The sequence below is a fragment of the Acanthaster planci genome, linkage group LG14 (assembly GCF_054643075.1).
Source record: "Acanthaster planci isolate LZ-2023a linkage group LG14, COTS_SCS, whole genome shotgun sequence".
NCBI classification, from domain to species: Eukaryota; Metazoa; Echinodermata; class Asteroidea; order Valvatida; family Acanthasteridae; genus Acanthaster; species Acanthaster planci.
In genome coordinates, this window is record NC_141790.1 from 12,229,251 (window position 1) to 12,253,780 (window position 24,530).

Below are 24,530 nucleotides of genomic sequence, written 5' to 3' on the forward strand. Positions count from 1 at the left end.
AGGGAGTGGTAATGGCTGTCGTATTGTGTGGATGTTATGCAGGCTTGGGCCCAATTCCTCGCTGTGTGTGGAACACAGGTGTAGAGATGTGTACATGTACATGTACATTGTACATGTATGCTAGTGTTCATGGCTTATGATAGAATCCACACAACAAGGCCGAGGAAGATTTTAAATCATGCTATGGGTCTGCACAGGTATGTGTTATTTTTAGATGTGTGTATGGATTGTGGAATACTCCTCAGTTATGGTACATGTACACATGTACATGTACGTATTTTGGAAGAGTGCAAAATGTATTATCCAGTTCAGAAATTGAAAGTTGACCGTTGTCGACTTTACCGGTAAAACAAAAAATTCTTGCGGCATCATGTCAGAACAGCAGATGATAATTCCTTGTTCTCATTATCTTAACAAATTTAGAAGCAAGCTATATACATTTATGCATGGCAAGGATTCTTCCTTTTTTTAAATGGAACAGGTAACGTAACAAAATGAAAGCTACTACACATAAAGTTCAATTACCAGCTGTATCAGTAATGATGTACTTAAGCAGTTTGTCAACAGAAAAGTGTCAAAGGATCAAGACTGTGAATGTAGATCAATCTGACTGACACCAATCTTCAAATTTCCCAAGCCGGTCTCTTATCGAAGGTTTACTGAAAAGAAATAGAAAAATTCTCCAGAGGTACCCAGTGATTACACCCATGCTGTGCTCTGCATATCTTGCTTCCTCTACAAATCATTTGTGGCAGTGCTTAATATCTTTTTGGTTTACGTTTTGGTCATATGATATGGACTATCAGCCTGTCAATGCTTCTCAGTTTAAGTGCATGCACAGTGATATCTGCAGTGATAAAAGGTATCACATCTCAAGCACTGCCTGGACCTATGTGTTGTGGTTGACATGAATTATGGTTGGTAAAGTGTGCTGCAGCATCAGAAGTACTGAACATCTTAGTGTTGCCATTCTGAATCCAATAATGCCATGCTGAGCTGTTCAGTAGGGAATCGCTGTTGAATTTTGTCAACCTGTATTATTGTGCAGTATAATCAGCCTTGTTAGTCAGTGAAATGCACATCATTATCCTTTCTACAGTTTGTAGATTCATGTACATTGTAGCGTACAAGTTCTTGCTGTTACTACCAAGGCTTGAACTCCCAAGGATGTGTGAAAAATCATCAATATTGGACCATTGAGGAGTGTTAGGTTCATCCTTTTTTCTTTTGTGATCTGTACCAATTGTGTATTTTGGCTTCACACATGTACCTGTACATAAATATCTTTATTTGAGGGGACCCTCAGAGATTTTACCCTGCGCGTGTGTGTTTTCAGCAAAGAAACAGATGCACAAAATTGGAAACTCCTTGCTTCACTGCTCAGGTGAACATTGACAGCAGTTGGTTCAAAAAGTGTTTTGATTTTGGACAGCAGTAGTTTTCTCCCACTTTCATTCATTTTACATCTCCCTCAAACATTGATATTCAGAGTTTCAAGTATCCGTAGACCATTATTAGCAACGTGATAAGAGGCTGTCCCCTTGAGTAGACCCGTAACAAGTTATTTATTAGTGCTGGCCAATATTTGGATATTGCACTCCCCAGTACATTGATTGAAATACATGGGGGTAGGGGATGGCCACAATGTGTATGTGCATGTAATATGGTACTGTACCGGCAGGTAATATGCGTTGAAATGCAAGGTTTGCTTAGTATCCAACTCTCAGACTGATTTGTTCGTTGCTCTCCATGTAGATTGTCTCCCTTTTTCTCCTTTATAAATTGTTGACATTGATTCAGCTGTTGTTAGGCAGCCTTCTTGAATGAACTGTTAATTTGAAATACTACATACGTGTATAATTATATTTGTGTTGATAATTACATCCATCTTTATAATTTGTTATGCTTCATTAATTTTTATTCCTTGTGAATGGACGCTGTGGATAGTTAATTTATATGTTGATTATTTATAATGGTACGGGTACAATGTATTTTTTTCAAAGGATTCCTAAAATGAATGAATTGGATCTTCTATTGCCAGAATATAGGGAAATTGAAATATTATCAGACAATCCAAACTACATATTGAATTTCAATGTTCCGGCAGTAAAATGCAAGTCCAAACTAAATTCAAACCGAAGCTTGCTAAAGTACATGTAAGTTAACCTTACAGAAATTACTTCATTGCTTTGAATTTTTGCCCTGTGATTTTCATTTAGTAAACGTAAGCATTGGTCAAACATTTTTGCTCTAAATAAAAAATCTGATGAACTCTTTCAGGAAATGCATTTGTGGCAATGAATAACCCCTCAAAGCAACAGTGAGTCATTCCATGATCGACCAGTGCTTTTCAGCATGCATCTGTACTGTGTGTTCTAACCCTCACATGTACAGTACATGTAATGAGAACACAACGCTGGTTGTAACTACCGTAGATGGGGGAAATCGCAAGGAAATTGGGGCATTGGGAAGGGAAAGGTTGGGTCAGAGTTAAAGTACTGTACACTAATACTAAAGAAAAGAGATGTGCTGCTACTACAGTAGAAATTGGAAGCCGTGCTAGTCAATTAGGTAGTTGCAAATTCTTAACATATGAGATTTTTTCTAGTAGGTAATCTTACCCTCACGTGTTTTCACTGTATTGATATGATTGCATTGAGCGGTCTGCATTGCATTCAAAATATGCACACAGCCTATGGAATCATCATGTGACCTGCATATGTGTGTGCTTATTCATGAGGTCATGATGGGATTTTAGGACTGGAAATCTGTTTGGGTTAAATTACATGTACATTTCTAGACAGGAATTCAAATCAAACTCAAGGAGAGAGCAGCTTTGTGGTTCAGATGTTCACAATACAGGAAGTACATGTAGGAAATTACGTGTAGTTAATCTTAATTCTTGCTGCTAAGGGAATAACATTTTATGAAGTAGATTGCAGTCAGTGTTGGTCACATTAAGCATATTTTAGATTTAATTTTAGTTTTAAAATTGCCCTTAATGAATACTCCATAGTTTACTTCCTTGAAATAATTTTTAGGGGTATATTTTAGTACTTGATGTTAATTATTTATTGCTTTCTGGATGTAGATAAATATGCCAAAGTACACATACAGACACTTGAAAGCACTTCTTTATTGTTATATTACAAACATCATGAGCTGTTTGCTCCCAGGTTTCATAACCATGTAATTACAAGATGGCAGTCATTGTAGGCACTGGGATCTTGATGTGAAACTGTCTCCTGGTTGCTCAAACCATCCGAAGATTTTCATCTCTGGATCTCCAGTTCAGAGAAAGAAAAAAAAAATTCAGGAACTTGTGGACATCTGATATTGTCCTGAACCTTCATTTGATCATGGTCCTTATTTTGTGTGCTTGACTATTATGACACAAATCAGTGCTTGACTATTATGACACAAATCAGTGCTTGACTATTATGACACAAATCAGTGCTTGACTATTACGACACAAATCAGTGCATTGTCAGCTTGACATCAGCAAGTCATTCCTCTTCCTTCCATCCTTCATCCTTTCCACATCCTCCAACCAGATGCTGAGTAATGCATCGTGGATGATTTATTGATTATTCAGACGTAAATGATTGATAGTTTGTGTGTATATTTGATGATTATGTGTCTATCGATCACCTGCTGTGTGAAAGACACCAGTAGACTCGTGGATGGAAGATGCATTGCATGCATCATTGATGTCTGCATACCAGTATGGTACCTGTGTATCGGATTGACGTGCATAGCACTTGGTATGTACAGATCGGCACATGAATGCCAAATGTAAGGTGACAGTTTGATCCAAACATTGCGCCATTTGTGAATGTCGTCACACGTTGGGTTGGATTAGTGCATTCATTCCTGCAAAGTTCACAGCACTATTTCTTGGTTTAGGAAATATTCCCAACTGGAAATAGTCCTCACCCTTGTCAGATGCTGTCACCGGTCAGTACCCTCAACTGTCAGCACAATAGCTGCATTTATATACAGTGGGAGGGGGAGGGGGCAGGAGAGAGGGGGAGGGGGAAGGAGAGAGGGGGAGGGAGAAGGAGAGAAGGGGAGGGGGAAGGAGAGAGGGGGAGGGGGAAGGAGAGAGGGGGAGGGGGAAGGAGAGAGGGGGAGGGAGAAGGAGAGAGGGGGAGGGGGAAGGAGAGAGGGGGAGGGGGAAGGAGAGAGGGGGAGGGGGAAGGAGAGAGGGGGAGGGGGAAGGAGAGAGGGGGAGGGGGAAGGAGAGAGGGGGAGGGGGAAGGAGAGAGGGGGAGGGGGGAAGGAGAGAGGGGGAGGGGGAAGGAGAGAGGGGGAGGGGAAGGAGAGAGGGGGAGGGGGAAGGAGAGAGGGGGAGGGGGAAGGAGAGAGGGGGAAGGAGAGAGGGGGAGGGGGGAAGGAGAGAGGGGGAGGGGGAAGGAGAGAGGGGGAGGGGGAAGGAGAGAGGGGGAGGGGGAAGGAGAGAGGGGGAAGGAGAGAGGGGGAGGGGGAAGGAGAGAGGGGGAGGGGGAAGGAGAGAGGGGGAGGGGGAAGGAGAGAGGGGGAGGGGAGAGACAGATGGAAGATGCCACTTTAGTGTACCATGAGACATGCTGACCAGTAGATGCACATACATGTAATATGCACCTAATGACCTACAAATGTATGTATGCAATGTACATGCATAACATACCGGTACATGTACACGCGTACAGTATCAGTATGTTTAATACCATACATGTGTATTTCCATACTCATCAAAATTTCTATCCCATAAGTATTAAACATGTAGGTCTAGTTGAGGCATCTGTCTAGCAGTATCTATAGGCTGTGAGCATGTACTGCTGAGGGTGCTGTCCAGCTTACTGAGAAGGGTTAGGCCATGTTTACATGTACATGTACTTGGCTGTTGCTTGAAATTATGCATGAGTTTATGGTAGTGGCTGCAGTTGCTTGCCACAGTCATGTATAATTTCAAGCTGCAGCCCAAGTGATTTGGACACAGCCTTAAATGAAATGTGACAGGGAGTAATTCATGCATCTATATGGGAATCACATGTAGTTGCTAGCTTATGGCTTCCTTGACAGATGCAGCCTAAACCTTTTTAGAAAGGGCTTTAGCTGAGGGCACTCTCTTGAATGATGTACCGGGAGGTGTCAAAGTTGAGCCTCAAGTGCAGACGGTGCATAATGTAGTCGATACATGAACTGGTGTAGATGTATGGGCTTACCTGTATTAAAGTGTGCCTGCTTACTACATAATGTACAGGCGCCTACTCACTAGTAACTACTATACATGGTATAGTACCTGCATTCTGGTATGGTACCTGCATTCTGGTACCTATGGTCTGCGTTCTGGTACCTGTGACTGCTGGTATGGTACCTGTGACTACTGGTATGGTACCTGCATTCTGATACCTGTGATTACTGGTATGGTACCTGCATTCTGGTACTGGTACCTGTGACTACCAGTATGGTACATGCACCTGCTTACCTGTAACTACATGTACCATACCTGTTTACTTGTAACTACCCGCACATGTACCTGTTTGCCCATTAATGTACGGTATACATGTACACCTTTACTACATGTGTACCTGCTCACCTGTACCTGCATTTCTATACGGTACTCAGGTGAAAGTTTATAACTTCATGTCAAGGACTTCTATGCAGGTAGAAATTATGTTGCACAATCTATTGGTCTTTAAGTACTGTACTATTTGAGGATACTCGGTTGATACTACCATGTACAGTACATGCAAGCCTTTGTGTGTACCAATATAGGAAAATATTTCTCTGATTGAGTACATTTACGAGTCCTGCAAGTTGTGGGTTACCAAACTATGTCTTGCAACTTGCAACATATACATGTACAAACATGTAGGTAGAAAGAAGTTTGAGTAACAGTGCTGCATGTGAGACCTTTATCACTGTGGATGGTTGATCACTGTGGATTACTGTGCGATCAATGAGATCTCTGTGTACATGTCACTTTGCCTGAATAATGGTTTTTTTTGTTGATATGTAATTGATAAGACTGATGAAATAACACTCTTCCAGCCAGTCTGATGCCAAGACTACCAAGTAGTGCTCCATGTTTATGCAGAATGTATTTTTGGTGGAGCTGGCATTCCTTACATTCTCCATCTATATTTATGACTGTTGGAAACGAGTCAGTCGCAAGGAATTATGTTATGTTCATTTGGGATCTTGAAACAATGTCTTTGTGGCATCCTGGTAAAAGAACTGCATGAACACTGAGATTTTGAAGGGGAAGACTCCCACCTTTTCAAAGGTTTTAAACAATTTCTGTTTCTATAACATGTACATGTAGGCCCTTTTCAGTGATGATGTTAGTGATCATGCTGCTGTCATTAGTCAGTTCCATTGCTGATTCATTTTGGATCGGTTTTTAATGATTAATGAATGAGTAGTCTGATTTGCTCTGTGACTTGATGAAGAAATCTTCTGGAGGTCTTAAAAGAATTTTTACAGTGTAGAAAATCATGGAAAGTACGTATAGGCCGCCTGTATTTCAAGGAAATTACCTCCTGATGTGTCCTTTTTGGTTCGTCTTTCAAGGCTTGGCTGGTAAAGCCTGTCAAATTAAAACGAGTATCCCTTTTGATTGTTTGTTGCTCATACCAGTACCCAGTACGTGTTCTGGTTCATGTACTAGTACCTGTGGATGCAATCATTCAATGACGTCAGTCATTCGACCTGCTTTCACGTTTGTGTATGCATTTAATAGCTCCATGTTGCATGGTATTTGATTAATCCAGGTCTGTGGTACGTGGATGTGTTAGGATTTGTACATGTACATGTACACTGTAGCTTTATCAACCAATTAGTCCAAATTGGAATCCTAAGTGGCAGGTGTATTTTCCTTACAAGCTCTGGGTAGTAGAGAGTGCAATCCACCTGTGACTCAGTAGCAAACTCGTTTGGATCTCTAAGTCTTTTGAACATTGTTCAAGATGCACAAGATGCGTCCATCCAACCTGTTATGCCATAGCAGCCAAGAAACCATCAATAATGCACTTGGCTGTCCTCACCCTCTTTCACCACCCCTTCCCCACCACTAATGGCAGGTTTGAGTGAGTTACATTTACATGTATAAGACCCCAAGTTGTACTTTTGGTTTTCTTTCTGTTGGTACCGGTACCAGTGCTGTACATGTATGTCTTTGTGTGCCTGGAAAAGAAAAAATGTTCCTGGCAAAGGGCGTAAGAAACGCACTCTCTTTATTTAGTAAAAACACATACATTGTAAATTCACTCCAAAATCAACATAGGCTGTACAAAAAGCAACTTTTCAAAAACTTACTGAATGACTCAGGAAAAACTTTTTAAAACTTCTTGCAAAGAAATTGTTATATTTCATGTGTCCTTTATCCTGGAAAATTTTGTTCTTGCATTGATAATGCTTCGCGACAAAAGGGCATAAGCACTTACGCCCTTCTTCCAGGCACACAACGATATAACTTGTTGGTATATTTTGTACATTCAGCAGTCGCCCTGGGATGTAGGCACTCTGAAAGTGTTATTCCAGGGCTACCAGTATGATACCTCTCTAGGTGAGGCTTTAAAATGAGGTTAAGGAAATGGTTGTGAGATCAGTTACATGAACGATGCGATGTTTTTGGACAATCTCCTTATTCGTGTCCCTCGCCTTGTCCTTATCTCTCACTCCTAGCCTCATGTTTGACCCTTATCCCATTCCTCTACCTTCTTGGACATGTTTGTCAAATACATGTATGTGTTTTAGTGCTTCTATTACGTGGTGGAGTACACAATAATATGTGCTGGTATGCCTGATCTTTCTAACTGACGCTTGTTCCACATCCAAAACTGCAAACTGTACGGTAGAAATCGTTTGCCATCACATGATCTCATCATTCTGGTGTTAACTTTCCCAGGACATGAAATAAAACGCAAAGCTACTTGAAAGGGAGGAAAACCAGCCAGTACTTGATGAGACATTTAGAAACAATTTAGGGCTTGATATTAATTATGTTAGTACAGGGCTTGACTGAGTGTTGGTGTCGACTCTACTGAAGGAATTGATAAGTGTACGAGATATGACAAGAGCATTTCTATGCACCCGTCTATTGGCAGGGGGTAATTCCAAACCTGCCACACTCCAACAGCAGATTTTATGAGGTTTTGGCAGGTTTGGTACCGTATCTGATGAACGTCTTGTTGAATTTTGTGAGACTTGGGATGAAAGGCCCAGGGAGATGGTGTTGGATTCTGTGTGAGTTGGGACACACAGGGTTCATTGTGTGCAGTGTTCAGCTTGCTGTACCAATTGGTGGATTATGCTTGATTTGGTCAGGTTTGATACTGTTCAGTGCAAGTCATCCTATACTGCATAGACCCATCCATACCATATCACTCAAACTCCATTCTGTTCGAGTTTATCAGGTTTGGTACAGTGACCTGCAGGTACAAATACAAGACAAGTACTTACATGTACATGTACTGTACCTGTTTGATTTTGTGAGGTTCAGTATGCTTTCTAATGTAGGAGCCTAGGGGGTTAGGGTTAATGAAAAACTAATTCAGTGTTCTCAAGTCGTATGTAGTGTGAATGCAAGCAAATCAGCATTACCTATGTGCACGGTGGTCATGGGGCAATTGCTGCTGGAACATATGTAGCATAGCTAACCATGAATGATTTGTTTGCTTATGGTGTGACTGTGGATCCCAGATTGCTAAGTGATGTCCTAGGTAATGTGACGTTTTCATAAACCTGGCAACGAAAACCTCATATATTCAATTTACATTAAGCGTATTTCATTACCAATTTTCCAACTGGCATTAAAAAGGACTGAGTACACTCTAAAATTAGATTATAGGAGATTGATTTCAATTGGATTAGAACAACATAGAGGCAGAACTGGTCCAGGATGCGTCTTTTGCACTGACTTGTGTAACAAAATTGTTACAAAATGGAAAGATGTTGCCCATTGATTCAAGCAGAAATGAGAAGACTTCTTTTATTCACTTTGGTTGAAAATAAGGACTTAGGCCTATTTTTGTCTTCTGGCTTCAGTTTGGTAGCAAAGCCAGATGACAGTCCCGTGATAGAGGTCTTTATGGAAGTTCATTTACACGATGTGTTTCCACTCTTCTAATTTGCATAAATTAATTGAAGGCTGATTTGTGACTTGATTGCTGCATGGGTAATTCCAAAAATTGGGGGACCAAAAGTGACATTTTTGTGTCCCTCTTACATCTGACCTTTGTTATTTGACAGAGAAATGTCACTGAAATTGATTTCAAACTATTACTATATTTGTTTGGCAGGTAATTTGCATTAATTCATCACTCTTGGAAATTAGAAAATGTGTTCTGAACTTACAAAATCATATGTCAGATGTGACAGGGACACAAAAAAAATTGGACCCCTAATTTCTGGAATTAACCACATGTATGTGTGAGATTACAAAAAAAAACTGCCTGTCTCAGTGCATGTTTCCAACAGACATCCCATGTACACTATTTGTCTTGATACATGCATTTGGTACCCTGCGGTGAGTGCAGGCCCATCCGTACACACCGTGCACTGGTGTCCATGTGTAATCAAAAATGTGCCACATCACTGTACGTCTGCATGTTTTCATGTAACTGCTTGCCTTCCTGCGTTGCACTGGAATACCCCCCCTCCCACTCTACATACACACACACACACACTGTTTGAAATACCCCTGCGTACCCAGGGGCATGACGTGTAATGAAAAGGCCATTGCTGGGTACACGTTGGCGCACACACGATAGATTAGTAGAGCCCTGAGATTGACGAGTGGCAATTTCATTTGTTTCTTGCGCATAGTGAACTGTTATGTGTGAGTGTGCTTGATTGAAGGAATACTGAGCACTTCCCTACTACAATGTACAGTGCGTCAGTGTTTCTGACTCGGTCATGTTGATAAAGGTACATGTACCGTACGTATCTGAACAGTTTGAGCTACACGGACCAATTAAATATTGGCCGGTTCTCTTGCTCTCTCTGTTGGCTGTTAGAATACAGATTATACATATTTCACAAGGTGTACCGTTGATACTGCATGGACAATCAATTTATGCATGCCAGGGTTTCTTGGGCTGATTCATTGTTTGTTTTTTTAGTCATTTAGGCTGAACATATGTATTTGAAATGGATAAACAAAGCTAAATTTATAAGCTGAACTGGACATACATGTAAGCGTTTCTATCCTGTCGAATTTTGTCACCTTTGTTTGAGTGGACTAGAATGGTTTCCTCATAACATACATATTGTAAGGTTAGAATGAACGGGAAAATATCAGTCACCAGACGACAAAGTCCATCATAAGTTTGCAGTTAATACACGTGCATTTTGTTAAAAAAAAATTCAGTTCTACTCACGACCAGAAAAAAGGACATGCTCGAAGGAATTCAAATCTCCCTATCAAAATAAGGAATAATCAAACATATGGAATTACTTTTCACTAAGTGTCAGTGACAGAGTATCTGTAGATTGCTATGTACATACAACTCCCTCAAAAATCAGCTTCCATGTGCCTACTAAGGTAAAAGTGAGATGGTTAGAAGTGCACACCAACAAAGCTGAAATTTTGCTGTTCCCAGAGATTAATGGAGACGGGTTTATCCACAACAAACACATGGGGAGGGTTCCCCTTGTTTTCTCTGTTTTCACCGAATGGCACAATCTACATTCAGAATTTACATCTTGGCATGAACAGAAAAAAAAACTTTTTTAGCTTGTTATACGGTAATTGAGCTCTGAAGACAAATTACATGTACACTGCGTTCGATTTGGATGCTTCCATATTTATTTGACCAGAGAAAACATGTTTTCCTTAGAGGTGTTCTTTAAGGGCAGTTATCTGACTGAACATAGCTCTCAACTGACCTTAGTGTTGGTTTTCATTTTGTCACAGTCCAGTGATTCTTGGTGTACATGTAGGTCCTGGTGATTGCCATTGTACAACTGGTCAGTATTACATCAGCCAATTACTGACTCACCAGACCATGACATCAGTCAATGAGTATCTTCATAGACACCCTACTTACATGTAGCATGCACCTGTATACATGTATATGTACAAAATGTACCTCTATGTGGATGGGTGCACTACGCCCATGTAGCATGCACCTGTATACATGTACATGTACCTCTATGTGGATGGGTGCACTACGCCCATGTAGCATGCACCTGTATACATGTACATGTACCTCTATGTGGATGGGTGCACTACGCCTTTGGAGTTTTCAGCAGCACTTGGTGTTGATTGTAGAAGTGGGTGTTTTGGTCATCCTGCATGAATGGACAATGGTTTGTTCATATTGTATGCGGAATTTGTTGTTTAGACTTCAGGTGGGTTAATGAAGCACAGTTTGGGTGAGGGTATTTAACCATGGGTACATAATATTGTGTGAGGTTCCTGAGATATGTGAGCTTGCTACAATGAGAAGCTCTTTAAATTAATAGCGTTAGCATCATGTATAGACTAAACACAATGCCATATTACTTTACTGGTACACTGAAAGAGCTATTTAAGTGATGCATACATGTACATTTATCTGGAAAAAAACTGATATAAGACCAATATTTTTCTGCATGTTAATTCAAAAGCTTAAATGTTGGCATTCAAATTTTATGCAACAGGTTACCGGTTTTTACCGTAACTTGATAAAACTGCTCTTTCTTTCATGCTACGATCTGACACGTTACGCTACTCAGCATAAAAAAGCCCAGTCGGAAATGTTTGGATAGGCATTTGAGGCTTCTTTTGTCAGGATGGCATTGCTGTCTTGTTTGTAGGCCTACTAATGACAGTGCAGTTATTAGAGCCAGTCATGCATGTGTCATGTGTGGACATTGGTTGGTGTGTGATTGATCAGGTCTCTGTTCAGACAAACCTAATCAGTCGCAGCATGAGTAGTGTCATAGAATCCATTGCTGGAATGATTTGCATGGGCACAACGGACGCCGGTAATCACTGGCTACCAACCAACGTCCCTGATCCAGTGCACATTTCACGCTTTGAGGTTTCTATGGACAATTATGCACTTGCGAATAATTAGTAAGTCACCAATCAATGACATCAGGCTTTTTTTTATTGAAGAAAGGGAGGTCTATACATGTACAGACCCGTAAATGATGGAGAGAGTATGCTGCACGTTTGATGTAATTATGTGGGGAAAATGCAAAAAATCATACCAGTATACAGCCGAAGCAAAACTACATCCCTCGAGTGCTTCAGCACATTTGTGTATTTTTACAAGTAGCAGTACTTGTACAAATGTCTGTCTTCTTTCATGGTACTTCTTTGTACTTCCTGTGTTCCAAAATTGGAAGATATTGGATACAGATAGTTTCTTCGTTGAATGTCATAGGAGTTGCTCATACCTTAGATCAAATCAAACTGTAAGACTGCCTGACTCGCAAGAGGTACATCTAATTTCACATGGATGAATTTATCTCACAACTTGCCATTAAATTTACACATTCTCCTTTCTCACTCAGCGAGTGGGAGTATGGACTACAATAATTTGTTGGCATACTTAAGGCATTTCATCTGTAGGATTGCAACCCCTGCTGGTATCTCTTTGCAGTTTCAGGTCACTGGTCAACATTTGTGGGCCATACCTTGGCTACTTGGTCCATTAATCGGAGACCCCTACCGAGGTACATGTACCCTTCCATGTGTAATGACCAGCATTAAACCTTGTCACAGCAGCTGAACTGGTCAACATGTGTTGGCCAGTCTCACGCTATGGCTCCCATACAGCAAAGACGCCCTGCCAGTCTGCCTAGTGCTCCATCTGACAAGTATTCATCCAGTCATTTGCAGACATGGTGTCCAACCGTGTACCAGATTCATTAGTCCTAAGCATGAACAGTCCTAATAGCACCTAGGTAAAAAAAAACTGCTTTATGAAATAACCAGCAGTGTAGGATATGCATGGACTGTCTCGACTGACAGTAATTACTTGGTCATAGTGTGTTATGCAAAGGTCACTGTCAACTTCTCAACCTTCCAAGGGAGGAAATTGTTTTAAAAAAGAACATTGTTTGCTGGTGAAGTTGTGAAGAATAAAACCATTTCCAAAAATTAAATTGTACCATTGATTTTCTGAATACTGGGGGTACATATAGCTTTGTTAAGAAAGCTGTTTACTGTGTGTAGGCTTGTACGTGTACCGGTACATGTAATGTCTATGTGACAAAAAAAAATCGGACATTACTTTAAGCCAGATAGTGTTGTCTGTTAAGAGAGTTACCTGCCTGCTGTCTTTACTCTGGAACTTGGAGTAGCCATTTTGTTTCAGCTACATATGCAGGATGTTGGATTGTGGTTGGTTATAGAAGGTGTATACATGTATTAGATCAGATGCCTATCAAATGTCTAGGAGGCTACCACCAGTAGGTTGGACAATCAATTTTTTTCTTTTGCAATTCCCTCTCTTGCTGCCATTTTATTTGCATCACACAAACACTTTGAGATGTATTGCGTATTCTATTCCCCAACATTTGTAATGCTGTTGAACACAGCATCTACATCTATCTGAGTAAACCAACAGTGCGTATCGGTACAATGTTTGATAAAGCTACATGCACATATGTATGCATGAATTATGGCTTGAATCAGTTTGCAAATCTAAGTCTTTGTGTTACCTTTTTTTTTCCATTCCTTTTCATCAAAAGTACATCCTTGAGAGTTGTCCCCATTTATAAGTGCATAATCCTTACCCTAACATCAGACACCAAAGTATATTTTAATACCAGATCCCTTTCATGTAAACAAACCTGGCCCCAACTCTATCCCTGTATGTTTTTCCAGACATATTTTAGGCCATTCTTCTGGAGCTGGCAGACCAACTAGTTCTTGGCATTTTTCCCGGCATTAAATGCAGTACCCAGCGTGTAAGATGAACTGTGTCCTTTAAAAAATTGAAAGTTCTGCAAACACACTGTCACAGTGAAAGCCTTAAAGAAACAGTGTCAGGGCTGTTGATGGCAAAATAAATGGAATGTGTTGGGTTGTTGACATTTTAAGTGAATTGGAGTGTAAAAAATGTACTGCAGTCATCTTTCATTTCCACCATTGATATACATGTACACTGCATCTCCATGTTCAGCATTGATTATGAAGGACAGGTGACGTACCCTAGTACTGGTAAATGAACACACATGTACAGCTCATGAAGACGCCAGACTGACATGAAACTCAGCATATGTTTCTCAGATCAATTCCAAAACGCAGATAGCAAAAACGTGATTTGAATTTTTAAGTTGAACACTGAAGTGGTACGTACATGTACATGTATGCATTTAGGAGATTGGTGGTTTGAGTCCCACCCTCTGTTTTTTTTTACTCTGAGCTCTGCTGGTTTGCCCCTTTAATTGAAGTATTCCAGGAACGTTACCTTTATATTACTGATGATTTTGACACATTTCTAGTAGTAGCTGCTGTACCGGTACAGTGTACATGTACATATATGTCTCTTTTGCATTGCAGGTACCCAATATATACCTTAATTTTGTTTACCATAATGACACAGTTCTGTGAGGGATAGGTTTGCCCCTTTAAACACTCACCCATCGTGCATTTCAGTCGCCCAGTTGTAATTACCTTTAAAATGTCCACCGCCATCCCCTTAACCCTTATTAAACCCTGATCATTTCACCTTGAGCTGAAAAAAAATGGTCAAATTTAATTTGAAAATTCAATTAATGAAATGCGAACGGAAGGCTTGGTCGAGCCAGTGGAGGTTGAAGGAGATGGGTGCACCGCTGTTATGCACTGCCAATTTATGGTAATATGCCATTATAGCTGGCATGGTATGTTTATGTTGTATGTGAATGCTGTATATGAGCAATATATACTAGTAGCAGAAGGGTGTGAAAGGGCAGAGGAGGTTAACATCATGCCAAGCTAGATGCTCTAAATCTAGGCCAGTTTTATTCTGTAGGCCCTACATCACAGCCGCCAGCCAGCCAGCCAGCTCAGACAGTAGTTTTATGTTGGAATGAGTTGGAATGCTGCATTCCATAGTTGCTGATTTTAGTTATGGATATGTGTATGGGGATCGTCTGAGATTTTTTGGTTTTTTTTCATTGCACTTGTGTGGAACCACAGATATATAGTTCCATGCCAGTAGTTACCGACTTCCATGAATAAATGAGATATTCACTGGTATCAAATTTAATCATTCATATGAAGTCAACACAAGATTCATGTAGTTTTATCACAAGTGAGTAAAATTGTTGGTTGATTGTTAATGTAATCCATTTTGAGACTTACTCCATTTTTATGCATACATGTAAACATGCAGCCAAAATGTAGAATGGTGTGTAATTATCTTTACCTACATGTAGTTAGAATACATACATACTAAAGGGCCTGTTAGTGCATAGCCATCAAGCACAGTGTTTCAGACAGTTTTCAGTGATCATCTTCAGAAGAAGTTATGTCTTCAAAAAATAGGTAGATCACATCGGATGATGCAGAAGGCATCGGTGTATGCGATGTTATTTCTCTGGTTCCTTAGTCCTCGAAAATAACTTGAGCTTGTCACCTCCTCCAATTCCACATCTTCAGACTCATTCAAATCATAAACAGTTAAATTGTGCTCTGCAACACCATTGATGAGCCCAGTATACATGTAAATACACTGTTCATAGTTCTGGTTGATTCCTATTGTGGTCTGACGCCGTGATGTTGCACATATCAATTATTGATGTGGTAACCTAACCTGGATGGTTACTTATGTGATGTGTTGGACAGCTGGGTAGCATTCAGCATGAAATTTTCATAATTAAGGAGAGGGCTGGTTTGTTCATTACCAGGAGAAGGGTTGAAGTGCATGTAGAAGAGCCTTGAAAACTCCAAAAGGGAGGATTTCCCTTCCTGTACACTGTGCACGTACGGGGTAGCAGTACCACCTTGTTGAAGTATGACTCCAAATTCTGCTTGCAGCTGATGGAATTTACACTTTCAACTTGCTGTGCATAAATTTCCTTGCTCTTGACATTCAGTCACTTATATTCTTAAATGTTCAACCCAGTGTAAGCTTTCTGGAAAATCTGTGACTTCTCCAGATCGTGAACTTTAAGCAGCATGATCCTGTTCTTGCATCCAGACAATGCATTCGTACACTGCTTTTGAATATTTCAGTGCCGATTACTTTTACTCCGGATTTCAAGAATCTGTGTCCTGATCTGCCAAAACGTAGCCATGTTGAGTTCACTTCCTGTGGATAATACTCCTACAAACATGGAAATTCCTTTTTTGGGAGGGGGGTTGTTGTTTTTTAAAGGATATTGGCTGGCCCAGTATCCTGGTCAGACACTACGGGGAATAGAACACAATTTTTGGGGCCGGGATTGGGCAGCAATAAATATTCTCTCTCACAGTTTGAACACAGGTGAATATTGACTGGCATTATTTGGACTGTCACCCATGTGACAGTTGGTCTTCTGACATGTTCGCAATCACTCTGGTCACCTCATCAAAGTATGGTATGCATACCAGATTTGTGAGGAATTGTTTCAAACCAGCCAACTGTAGGCAAATAGACTTCTGTGGGAATTCGATGCCAAAGTTGAAGGAGACTTAATGAAGTGGATCTGTATGTGTAATGGGTTCAGTGGGTGGGTAGGCCTTCACCACTTTGAGGGGACAGTGTCTTTTATTAGGAAAGTTGGCAACAGAGATTGGTCCATATAACCTTTTCCCCAGAACATCCATATTTCAATGCATACGTTATTCCCACAGAACACCTACAGGTGCAATGTATATGAGTTTGAGTGCACGTCATGTAACACTTGTTTTGAGACATGGCTGTTTTGAGATGAAAGTTTAGTCTGGTCACGAGTTACTGTTAGGTTGGTCTGACATCTTAGATAAAGTTTTTTTATAAATTGTCATAAATTCTTAGATTTTTGAGCTGTAAAACACTTCTAAACCAAAAAACCTACTGTTTGAGCTGATTTCAGAAATTAATTTGAAGATTCAGAAACTGCTCCTTAAGTAGAGAGTTCTACTGGTACTAGTGTACCTATCAAAGTCTGACAAGTCACAATAAATCATGGTGTTTCTATATTTCCATACTGACTGCATTGAGCGACTGGTGTATCATGAAGTAATGGCGATATGCTTGGGAAGTCATGGGTAGAAGTTCTGCTGAACTGGCTGGAGAAATGAGAAATTAATTGAAGTAGGGGGAGGTTATGGCAGCAATAGGGTGTGAATCAGGTTGGGCAGGCTGCTTGGAAATGACGCGGTGTATGGAGTCAAATCAAGCCATGTAAAGGTCTCCCTACGTCTACCTTTTCTTTTGTTCCAAAATGAATTTCTTGATGCTCACCATTTCTAAGGTGCATATTTTAAATTTCCTTTCCAAATTGAATTTTGTAGAGAACATGGGAATTACATTTCCTAAAGGCACCTTCAGGACATTGGTAGATTCAGTGAAATTCCCGTGATACGTACATGTTATGCTGGATACCTACAGAATAGAGGATTACAAGTATAGCTCAAGGGTAATACAGCCCAAGGATTTAGGTTCAAAACCCACATTTGTCAATTTCTTTCTTCCTTCAAAATTCAAATTACAAATAAAAAAGACAAATTAATTTTTTTAATTCACCTTTTCTGGTCATCGGGTAACAGATGCTCGTAACTCTAAACAACTACATGTACATTCAGTGTACATGTAATACAACACCTTTAGTGGGCCTGCTTGGTTGATCTGGCTCTAGTACTGTAGTTCTTCATTAAAATTCAATTTCTGATTTTCTATATTTGATGCTGTTTTTTGTCATTTTGTTTATCCTTTTTGCTGATTATCAACTTGTTCAGGGTTCCAATGCACTTTTTTGTTACTTGACAAGTCACCCTTACTTAGCCCCTTCAGTCCTTTCATACCTTACCCACCCCTTTGTACCTAGTGGATCAGTCCATTTTGGTGACATTTACGCCCGGTTTTATCATGATGCTGTATTAGGTTTCTTATTATCTTTTTGTATTTGTAACAAACCTCTGATAGACACAGGCAAAACTGGCTTACTGTGGATACAGACTGCCGATTATATAAAGCGCAATTTTTTTTTCCTCCTTGAATGCAAACGGCAGTGCAGTTTTCTTGAATGGACCTTGAATGGACAGCTCTGGCGGCTGTTCCCTTGGTTATGGAGAGGTTCGGGCTTTTTTTCTGGGGGGAGGGGTAAAAAAAACCTGGAATGCTTACAGCCAAGGGTGACGTTGGGAAAGTGATTGGGGTGGGTAAGGATACAGGCAAGGATAGAATATATACGCCCTGGGGAAACAGAAGAGAGGAGTTCAATGAAGGGATGAAGAATGGTGAAAGAATATTGAGGAACAAGTGAAACGGTGAGTGTCGGATGAGAAAAAAAAAATGGTATTTGGGGAGTGTGTGGATGAACACCATTTCTACTGTCTTGTACATGTACACTTGGATGTCATTCAGCATTGTGAGTTTCTGGTCATTCAAAACCAAGACTAGAATCAAAATGTTTGGGCTGTGTGTGGAATATCACAGGAATTCATACACATTGGGAATTGTTCCAGCTTCATCTCCCTATTCAGCCAGTGGAGAAACTAGATCTGGCAGGAGTTAAAGGAGTTGGGTACAGAAATTGAATTCTGACAATAGAAAGTGCCTCTTGACCCCTGGAGTAAAACCCTTATCTTCATTTCTGGAATGTTTGTACCAACAGGCAACATGACTGCAGGTATTTGAAGCTGTGTAATTGCATCAGATTGAACTATGTAAAAATAAAAAGCACATTGTTGGATCTGGTGCAATTTGTTGGTTTAACATTGGGTCTATTTATAAACACCTATACTTGGTGTAGCCCCGGATGGCACTCTCTTTATTAGCATGACGACCACCGTTTATATCGACTAATTTGGTCTGGTTGTCCAGCTTATAACCAAACAAGTATGACGTCAATGAGGTGGAGGGGTCCGCGGACAGACCACAGGGATCTCAGCTCATTGGCTGATTAATTCAAGGATTTGGAATGACCTATACATTCATTGTGCACGATCTACACACAGGTACATTGATATGCTTGTCAGTTTAGTGCAAAGAATGAACATTTAATTGTAATTAGTTGTATGCACAATATAAAGGTTTTTTCAGCAGTTGTTTATTCATCTACTGTCTTGATATCAGTTTGTTTCCCTGTCATTCCAGCTCCTTCTGCCGTTTTATTCATCTTGTGTACCTCAATCTAATTTCTTGCTATTTTTCTGTTAAAATTTAAATTTCATTTACATGTAGGTTGCCGTTCTTAATTCCTATTTTATTTTTTTATTCAAACTCAAGAACTCATTTGTTTTACAGTTTTTGAAAAATTTATAGTTTGATCCCAGGTCAATTACTTAAAAACCCTAATTACACCAAATCCAACAAGATTCTGTGTGATTTATACTAAACTTCAAGGGTCAGGGGTAGCTACTGCATCATCAACATTACTGCTCCAGAAATAGTTTGATATGCTACCAGTATTTCTGATGGTGTTTAATGAGGTGATACTCTTGCACCAATCTAGCAGCGGGCCTTGGTCCAATTATGCTAGAGCCTCCCTTGTGTCATGCATGGTGTGCCACGATATTGGTAACTGTCTGTGACAATAATATGAACACCAGTGCATGGCCGATACATGTCTTTGGCAAAACGGCTTAATTAATCCCTCTTAAAGGTGCAAACTGGTTCTAACAGTGTCAAGAAATATGATTCATTAAAATGAACAAATCGAGACCCATGGCCAAATGTCCTACTGCCACCATGCCACTTATTAAAGTCTCTTTCCATTCCTGAAAATTTCATCAGTGGTCTTTTGCTTTTCCTTTTAACCTGGATGTACATGTACATCAACATGTCCATATATGTACATATACATTTGTGAAAATGACCCCAGACTTTTGCTGAAGATAGAGGGCATCAACCTTCACATTCAACCTTTGCCAAAAGATGATTGTTTTCACATCTGAGTACTCACAACAACTGTATGGGTGCGCTGTTTGCAGAAGTGAGACTTTAAGGAAAAATATAAAGAAATCCAGGAGGTCAAAGTACAAGTGACATGCACCTGTGCCTCCAGTGCCTCCGTAGTGCATTTTCCCTCATCTTTTATTTCACATACAAGTAATGAGCTGTAGGTGTCAGAGAATAGTCTCAACTTTTCCTTGACTAGAATTCTATTTAACATGACTGACTGATGTTCAACACATTCTTCCAAAATGTAGATTTTCCAGTACAGCTTTGGACTTCGTAGCTACATGTAGTAATAGCCTTCTCCCCGTAAATTGAAAACAAGTTACATGGACTCAATTTTTTAAAAATTCCAGGGAAACGTATAGTGCACATGTACCAATAAACTGTTAGTTTTCTTTCCAATCAGCCTTCCTTTGCGTGGATTTAAGTCAATGAGCTGGATGTTCACCCAATTAAAAATTACAATCACGTGAGTATTAATATTTCCGGTTGAGTTACTCCAGGCCATACATCTGTGCAGGATGGTTGAAATTCAATCAATTAATGCATTGAGGTCTATATGTCACGATATCAACCAGACAAGCCTTAAGCATTTGCTGAACTATTCATCCTAAATTATAAATGATCTTTTCTGAGTCGATTGTCATGGAGTAATAAATACATGAATTTGGAACCAATTTTGCATGGTAATTGAGAGGAAAGAAAAAAATAATGAATTGTTGACTGCTTTGCTGAGACTTGCCTGTGTACAGTGGTCTGAATAACAAGTACTTTCGTAGTGTATCTTTTCACAGTTTAGCACGATGGTGTACTCATATGCAGACCTAGCTGTCTATTTTTGGGATCTCTCTTAGCCCTTACAGAAATCTAAAGGAATTGTGAGCCACATAGCCTGCAGCAATGTCATTTGAGTGGAAAAAACCACTGAGGATGTGGTAGTTATTGTGGTGTAAGGATAGCAGGTTTTGGGCTTCCAGGCTATGTGGCATATACATGTACATGTAGGTCAGCAGCAATTCTTGCTGTGGATGGTGATGTAAGAACAGCGTCATTATAGACTTGGAGATTACATCGTTTTAAAGAGACTTACTTCCAACAAATAATCCACCTGATAAACAATAGTGATATGATATCATTGTTGCGTCTCATTTTGTCAAGAGTAAATTGTATTTTAGGAATTTTTATTCCTGTTTTTTGTTTTGGTTTTTGTTTGATTGGCAGTGTTTTGTTTTTGCATTTCTGTTTTAAATCTCATGTTCTCTTTTTAGTGTAGTGGAGACTACTGGTTACTGGTAGATCTTGTTATTCTTATGCCAAAATAGTTGAGTGTTTCAGTAAGACGATATCTTAGAGAAACATCACAAAGCAATCCCAAGTTTTACATCGTGTCTAAGGAGTTGGACTGTTTTGAAAGCATCATTGATATCAATTGTGCCCTGTCTACCATACCAAAACATGATTTGACCCCTGTAACCTGATTTTTCTCTGTAAGGGCTTTCACAACATTTTGAAACTCAATGTCCCAGTTTTAAAAAGCATCAAAATTTGACATGCTAGTTTTGAAAAGGTTATCCAGATTTGATGAAAATTGAAAAACAGAGTTGCTGTTTGTCGGAAAATTTGGTTCCAGCTTTTCACTTGAATAATTCATGAAGGTGCTTGGCCTGTGCCGGTTACCCGGGTACCTGCTGGTCAATATGAAACCTGGTTCCATCTCTTTTGGATGGGTACCCCTATTAGAAAGACAAAATTGACATACATGTACATGTGTCAAATAAATGTGAACTTTAAAGGTGAAAGGAAGAATTCTGCTGAAAAATTACCGTGCCGCTGAAAAACCTGGTCCCGCAGACATACATGTAACTACATGCACAGTTCAGAGATCAACAGAGCTGCTTTATTACAAACTGATGGTAATAATTTCATTTAATAAAATGGGAGGGGGTGGTGGTTTCCCCTCTAATGTTTAGAACAATGTGATGCTTCCTACATATGAAAAAGAGACCATGTTTCAGGCACGTAATCCTCTGGAATTGCTTGCAATGCCATTCGTTAAGTTTTCTTTATATTTTAAGGGTACCGGGTATCCAGTATTGTCATAAACGGGTATCCGGTTCTAAAAATACCCGTCAACTCACACCCCTAGAAAGTGTGGAGCGGTATGTCTAAAGAGTGAAAGGTGAGTGAGCCCAAACCAGCTCAGAGGCCCAAGTAGCCTAAGGATTACCAAGGTGCCCCTTTGCTTTAAACCGTGGACCTGTGCTTTTAGGCAGAGTCCTTTCTGGTTCGTGTTTGTGTAAAGAATAACACCCAGCCTTTTGCCAGGATACACGTGTGTAACCAAGATATTTGTTTAATTGATGTACAGTGTAGTTATTGGTTCCATTGGACCAGTTTCACTCAACCAATTTGCACGCTTACCAGGTTGAAACTTGCCTGATTTAATTGGTTACAAAGGTCGTGTCATAACCCATTGTTTAATGACTGCGCTGCAACACTCTGTCATAACCAATGTAACACGTAGACGCAGTATTGAGCGTGACCGTTTGTCATTATGAATCAGATTCTCTAGGGAAATGTTGAGTCAGAAAAGGGAACCTTGTTGAAAAAAAATGAAAGGTTGTTCAGTTTATGTTGTCAGTGTTTGACTTATTTTTTGGGGAAAATTCTTGACTTAAGGTTAAAATTTTCTAGACGCCTTGGATTATTCTGTCTTTGCTAGTGCCAAAATGTGTCATTCATTGTCGTGACAACCAATAAGCAATAGGCTGTCGGACACACACCTCGTGAAACTGGATTCTCCTCTAAATACTCTTCAACTTCCCTACTTTGCTCTTCAGTGAAAACCCTGTATTGTACAAAAACATAATTTCTTAAACATTGCTAAGAGGAAAATTTCAGAAGTCTGTCTTGCATGTAGATATCAGAGCTTTTGAGATATACCGTTATACGCTAGTTAGGTTCAACACACATCATATGCCATGCACGAAGCTTGTGGATATCATGTAAAACGTAATCAGGATCCAGTTGCACATTGGACCCTTGCATGAATTCCTGCATTGCTCCAACTTGTCATTTAACATCAAGATAGCAAGACAAGACAGGAGGCAGGCAGGTAGGAGTATCTTAGACAGCAGACGTACTGGATGAGGATGTCTGATCTAATAGAGCAGTGGCATCTAACCTTGAGGAGGTCGCTGTGATCTTGTTGCTCTCTCAGGACCGCATGCTAAATACCGGGACTAATCGGCCCTAATCAGTTGTCTTAGCGTGTGTTGGGTCTGCGGTCCTGTTAATTGCTACAGTGGGCCTGATAATAATGCCAACTGACAAGATTAGTGTGTTCTTTTCCCTGACACTATCAGGTTGTGTTTACATCATGAAGAGACTGTGTTTGTTGTTTTGCAGTGTATTCTGCTCTCTCTTGATTTCCAATGTATGATCTCTTTGTCCTGTAGCAATAATCCGTATATGTACATGTGCACATGTACACTGTATATTTACAGTGTACACATACATGTACATGTTCTACACAAGAAACAAGTTGCACTCATGAGCAACAAGTTTATGCTCATTAACATGTACATGTACGTATTGCTATTCAATATGGCCGTTTCACAATAGTGCGCCACCAAGAGTTTGCAACGCACTGGCCAATCACAACGTGTGAAATCTGACAACGGAATGTGAGTTTGGAAAGGGTCGACAGATTTCGCACATTGTGATTGGCCAACGTGTTGCAAACTCTTGGTGGCACACTTGTGTGAATCACCCGTGCTATTTTTGTTTTCTTACAACATGTACGTACTTACTACATGTACAGTGTACACTTAAAATGTGTCTAGCTTTCTTCAGTTATAATTGCCAATCTGAAAACATGAAGACACGAGTGCATACAGCACGTTGGGTTTTGTGTTTACAATTGAAAAAATGTCTTGAAAAGCTTTCACTCACTGTTATGAAGCCTGACGTAAATCATATGTGTTGTCTCTTTGCTATTGCAGATTGCATACAGAGATTGGCTGTGTGGGATAACCTTCGATTTCTATGATGAAGGTCGACTCATCAAGCCATGTTTGGAATTTTGTTACGAAACCTCAAGGAAATGCCCCTTTTTGTTACCATCTGTACAGTACTGTGGTAGACAGAGCTACTTCTGTCCACGTAAGTTTATATTGTTCAATTTTAGACAGTTCCGCAATGACAAGTTTATGGCAGTCTTGGCTTAAGACAGGATTTGCATTGTTTTTGTCGCTATATGTGCCATACCAATACAGCGACAAGCAGAGCTCAACAGCAGTAGCAGTAGAGGGCGCCAATCCATAGGAGATGAATTGCACTGAGATCCAGTCTTGATGAGTTCGACAAGCCCATCAGAAACATTCTGAGTTTACCTCAGGTGCTGGAATTACTATGCATGACAGTGCATGCACGTCAACTCAGAACTGTTAGGAACCAGACTGGCACCTTAATGCATGGTTTTAATTCACCAAATGTAATAGGGTATCAGGAGAAAGTTTTCCAAAGTATATA

General features: G+C 40.0%; 1 protein-coding gene across 3 annotated transcripts in view; it reads left to right on the top strand.

Moving 5' to 3' along the window:
• LOC110983591 (NALCN channel auxiliary factor 1-like) overlaps positions 1-24,530 on the top strand; it is a 39,026-nt gene that overhangs the window by 7,009 nt on the left and 7,487 nt on the right. For 2 of the 3 annotated variants that reach the window (XM_022242946.2, XM_022242947.2), the window contains one exon: positions 24,002-24,161. In XM_022242946.2, coding sequence (XP_022098638.2) covers positions 24,002-24,161 — 160 coding nt within the window. Of the gene's footprint in view, positions 1-11,262; positions 11,341-24,001; positions 24,162-24,530 lie in introns of those variants that run through there. The other variant, XM_087145681.1, reaches the window with a different exon arrangement.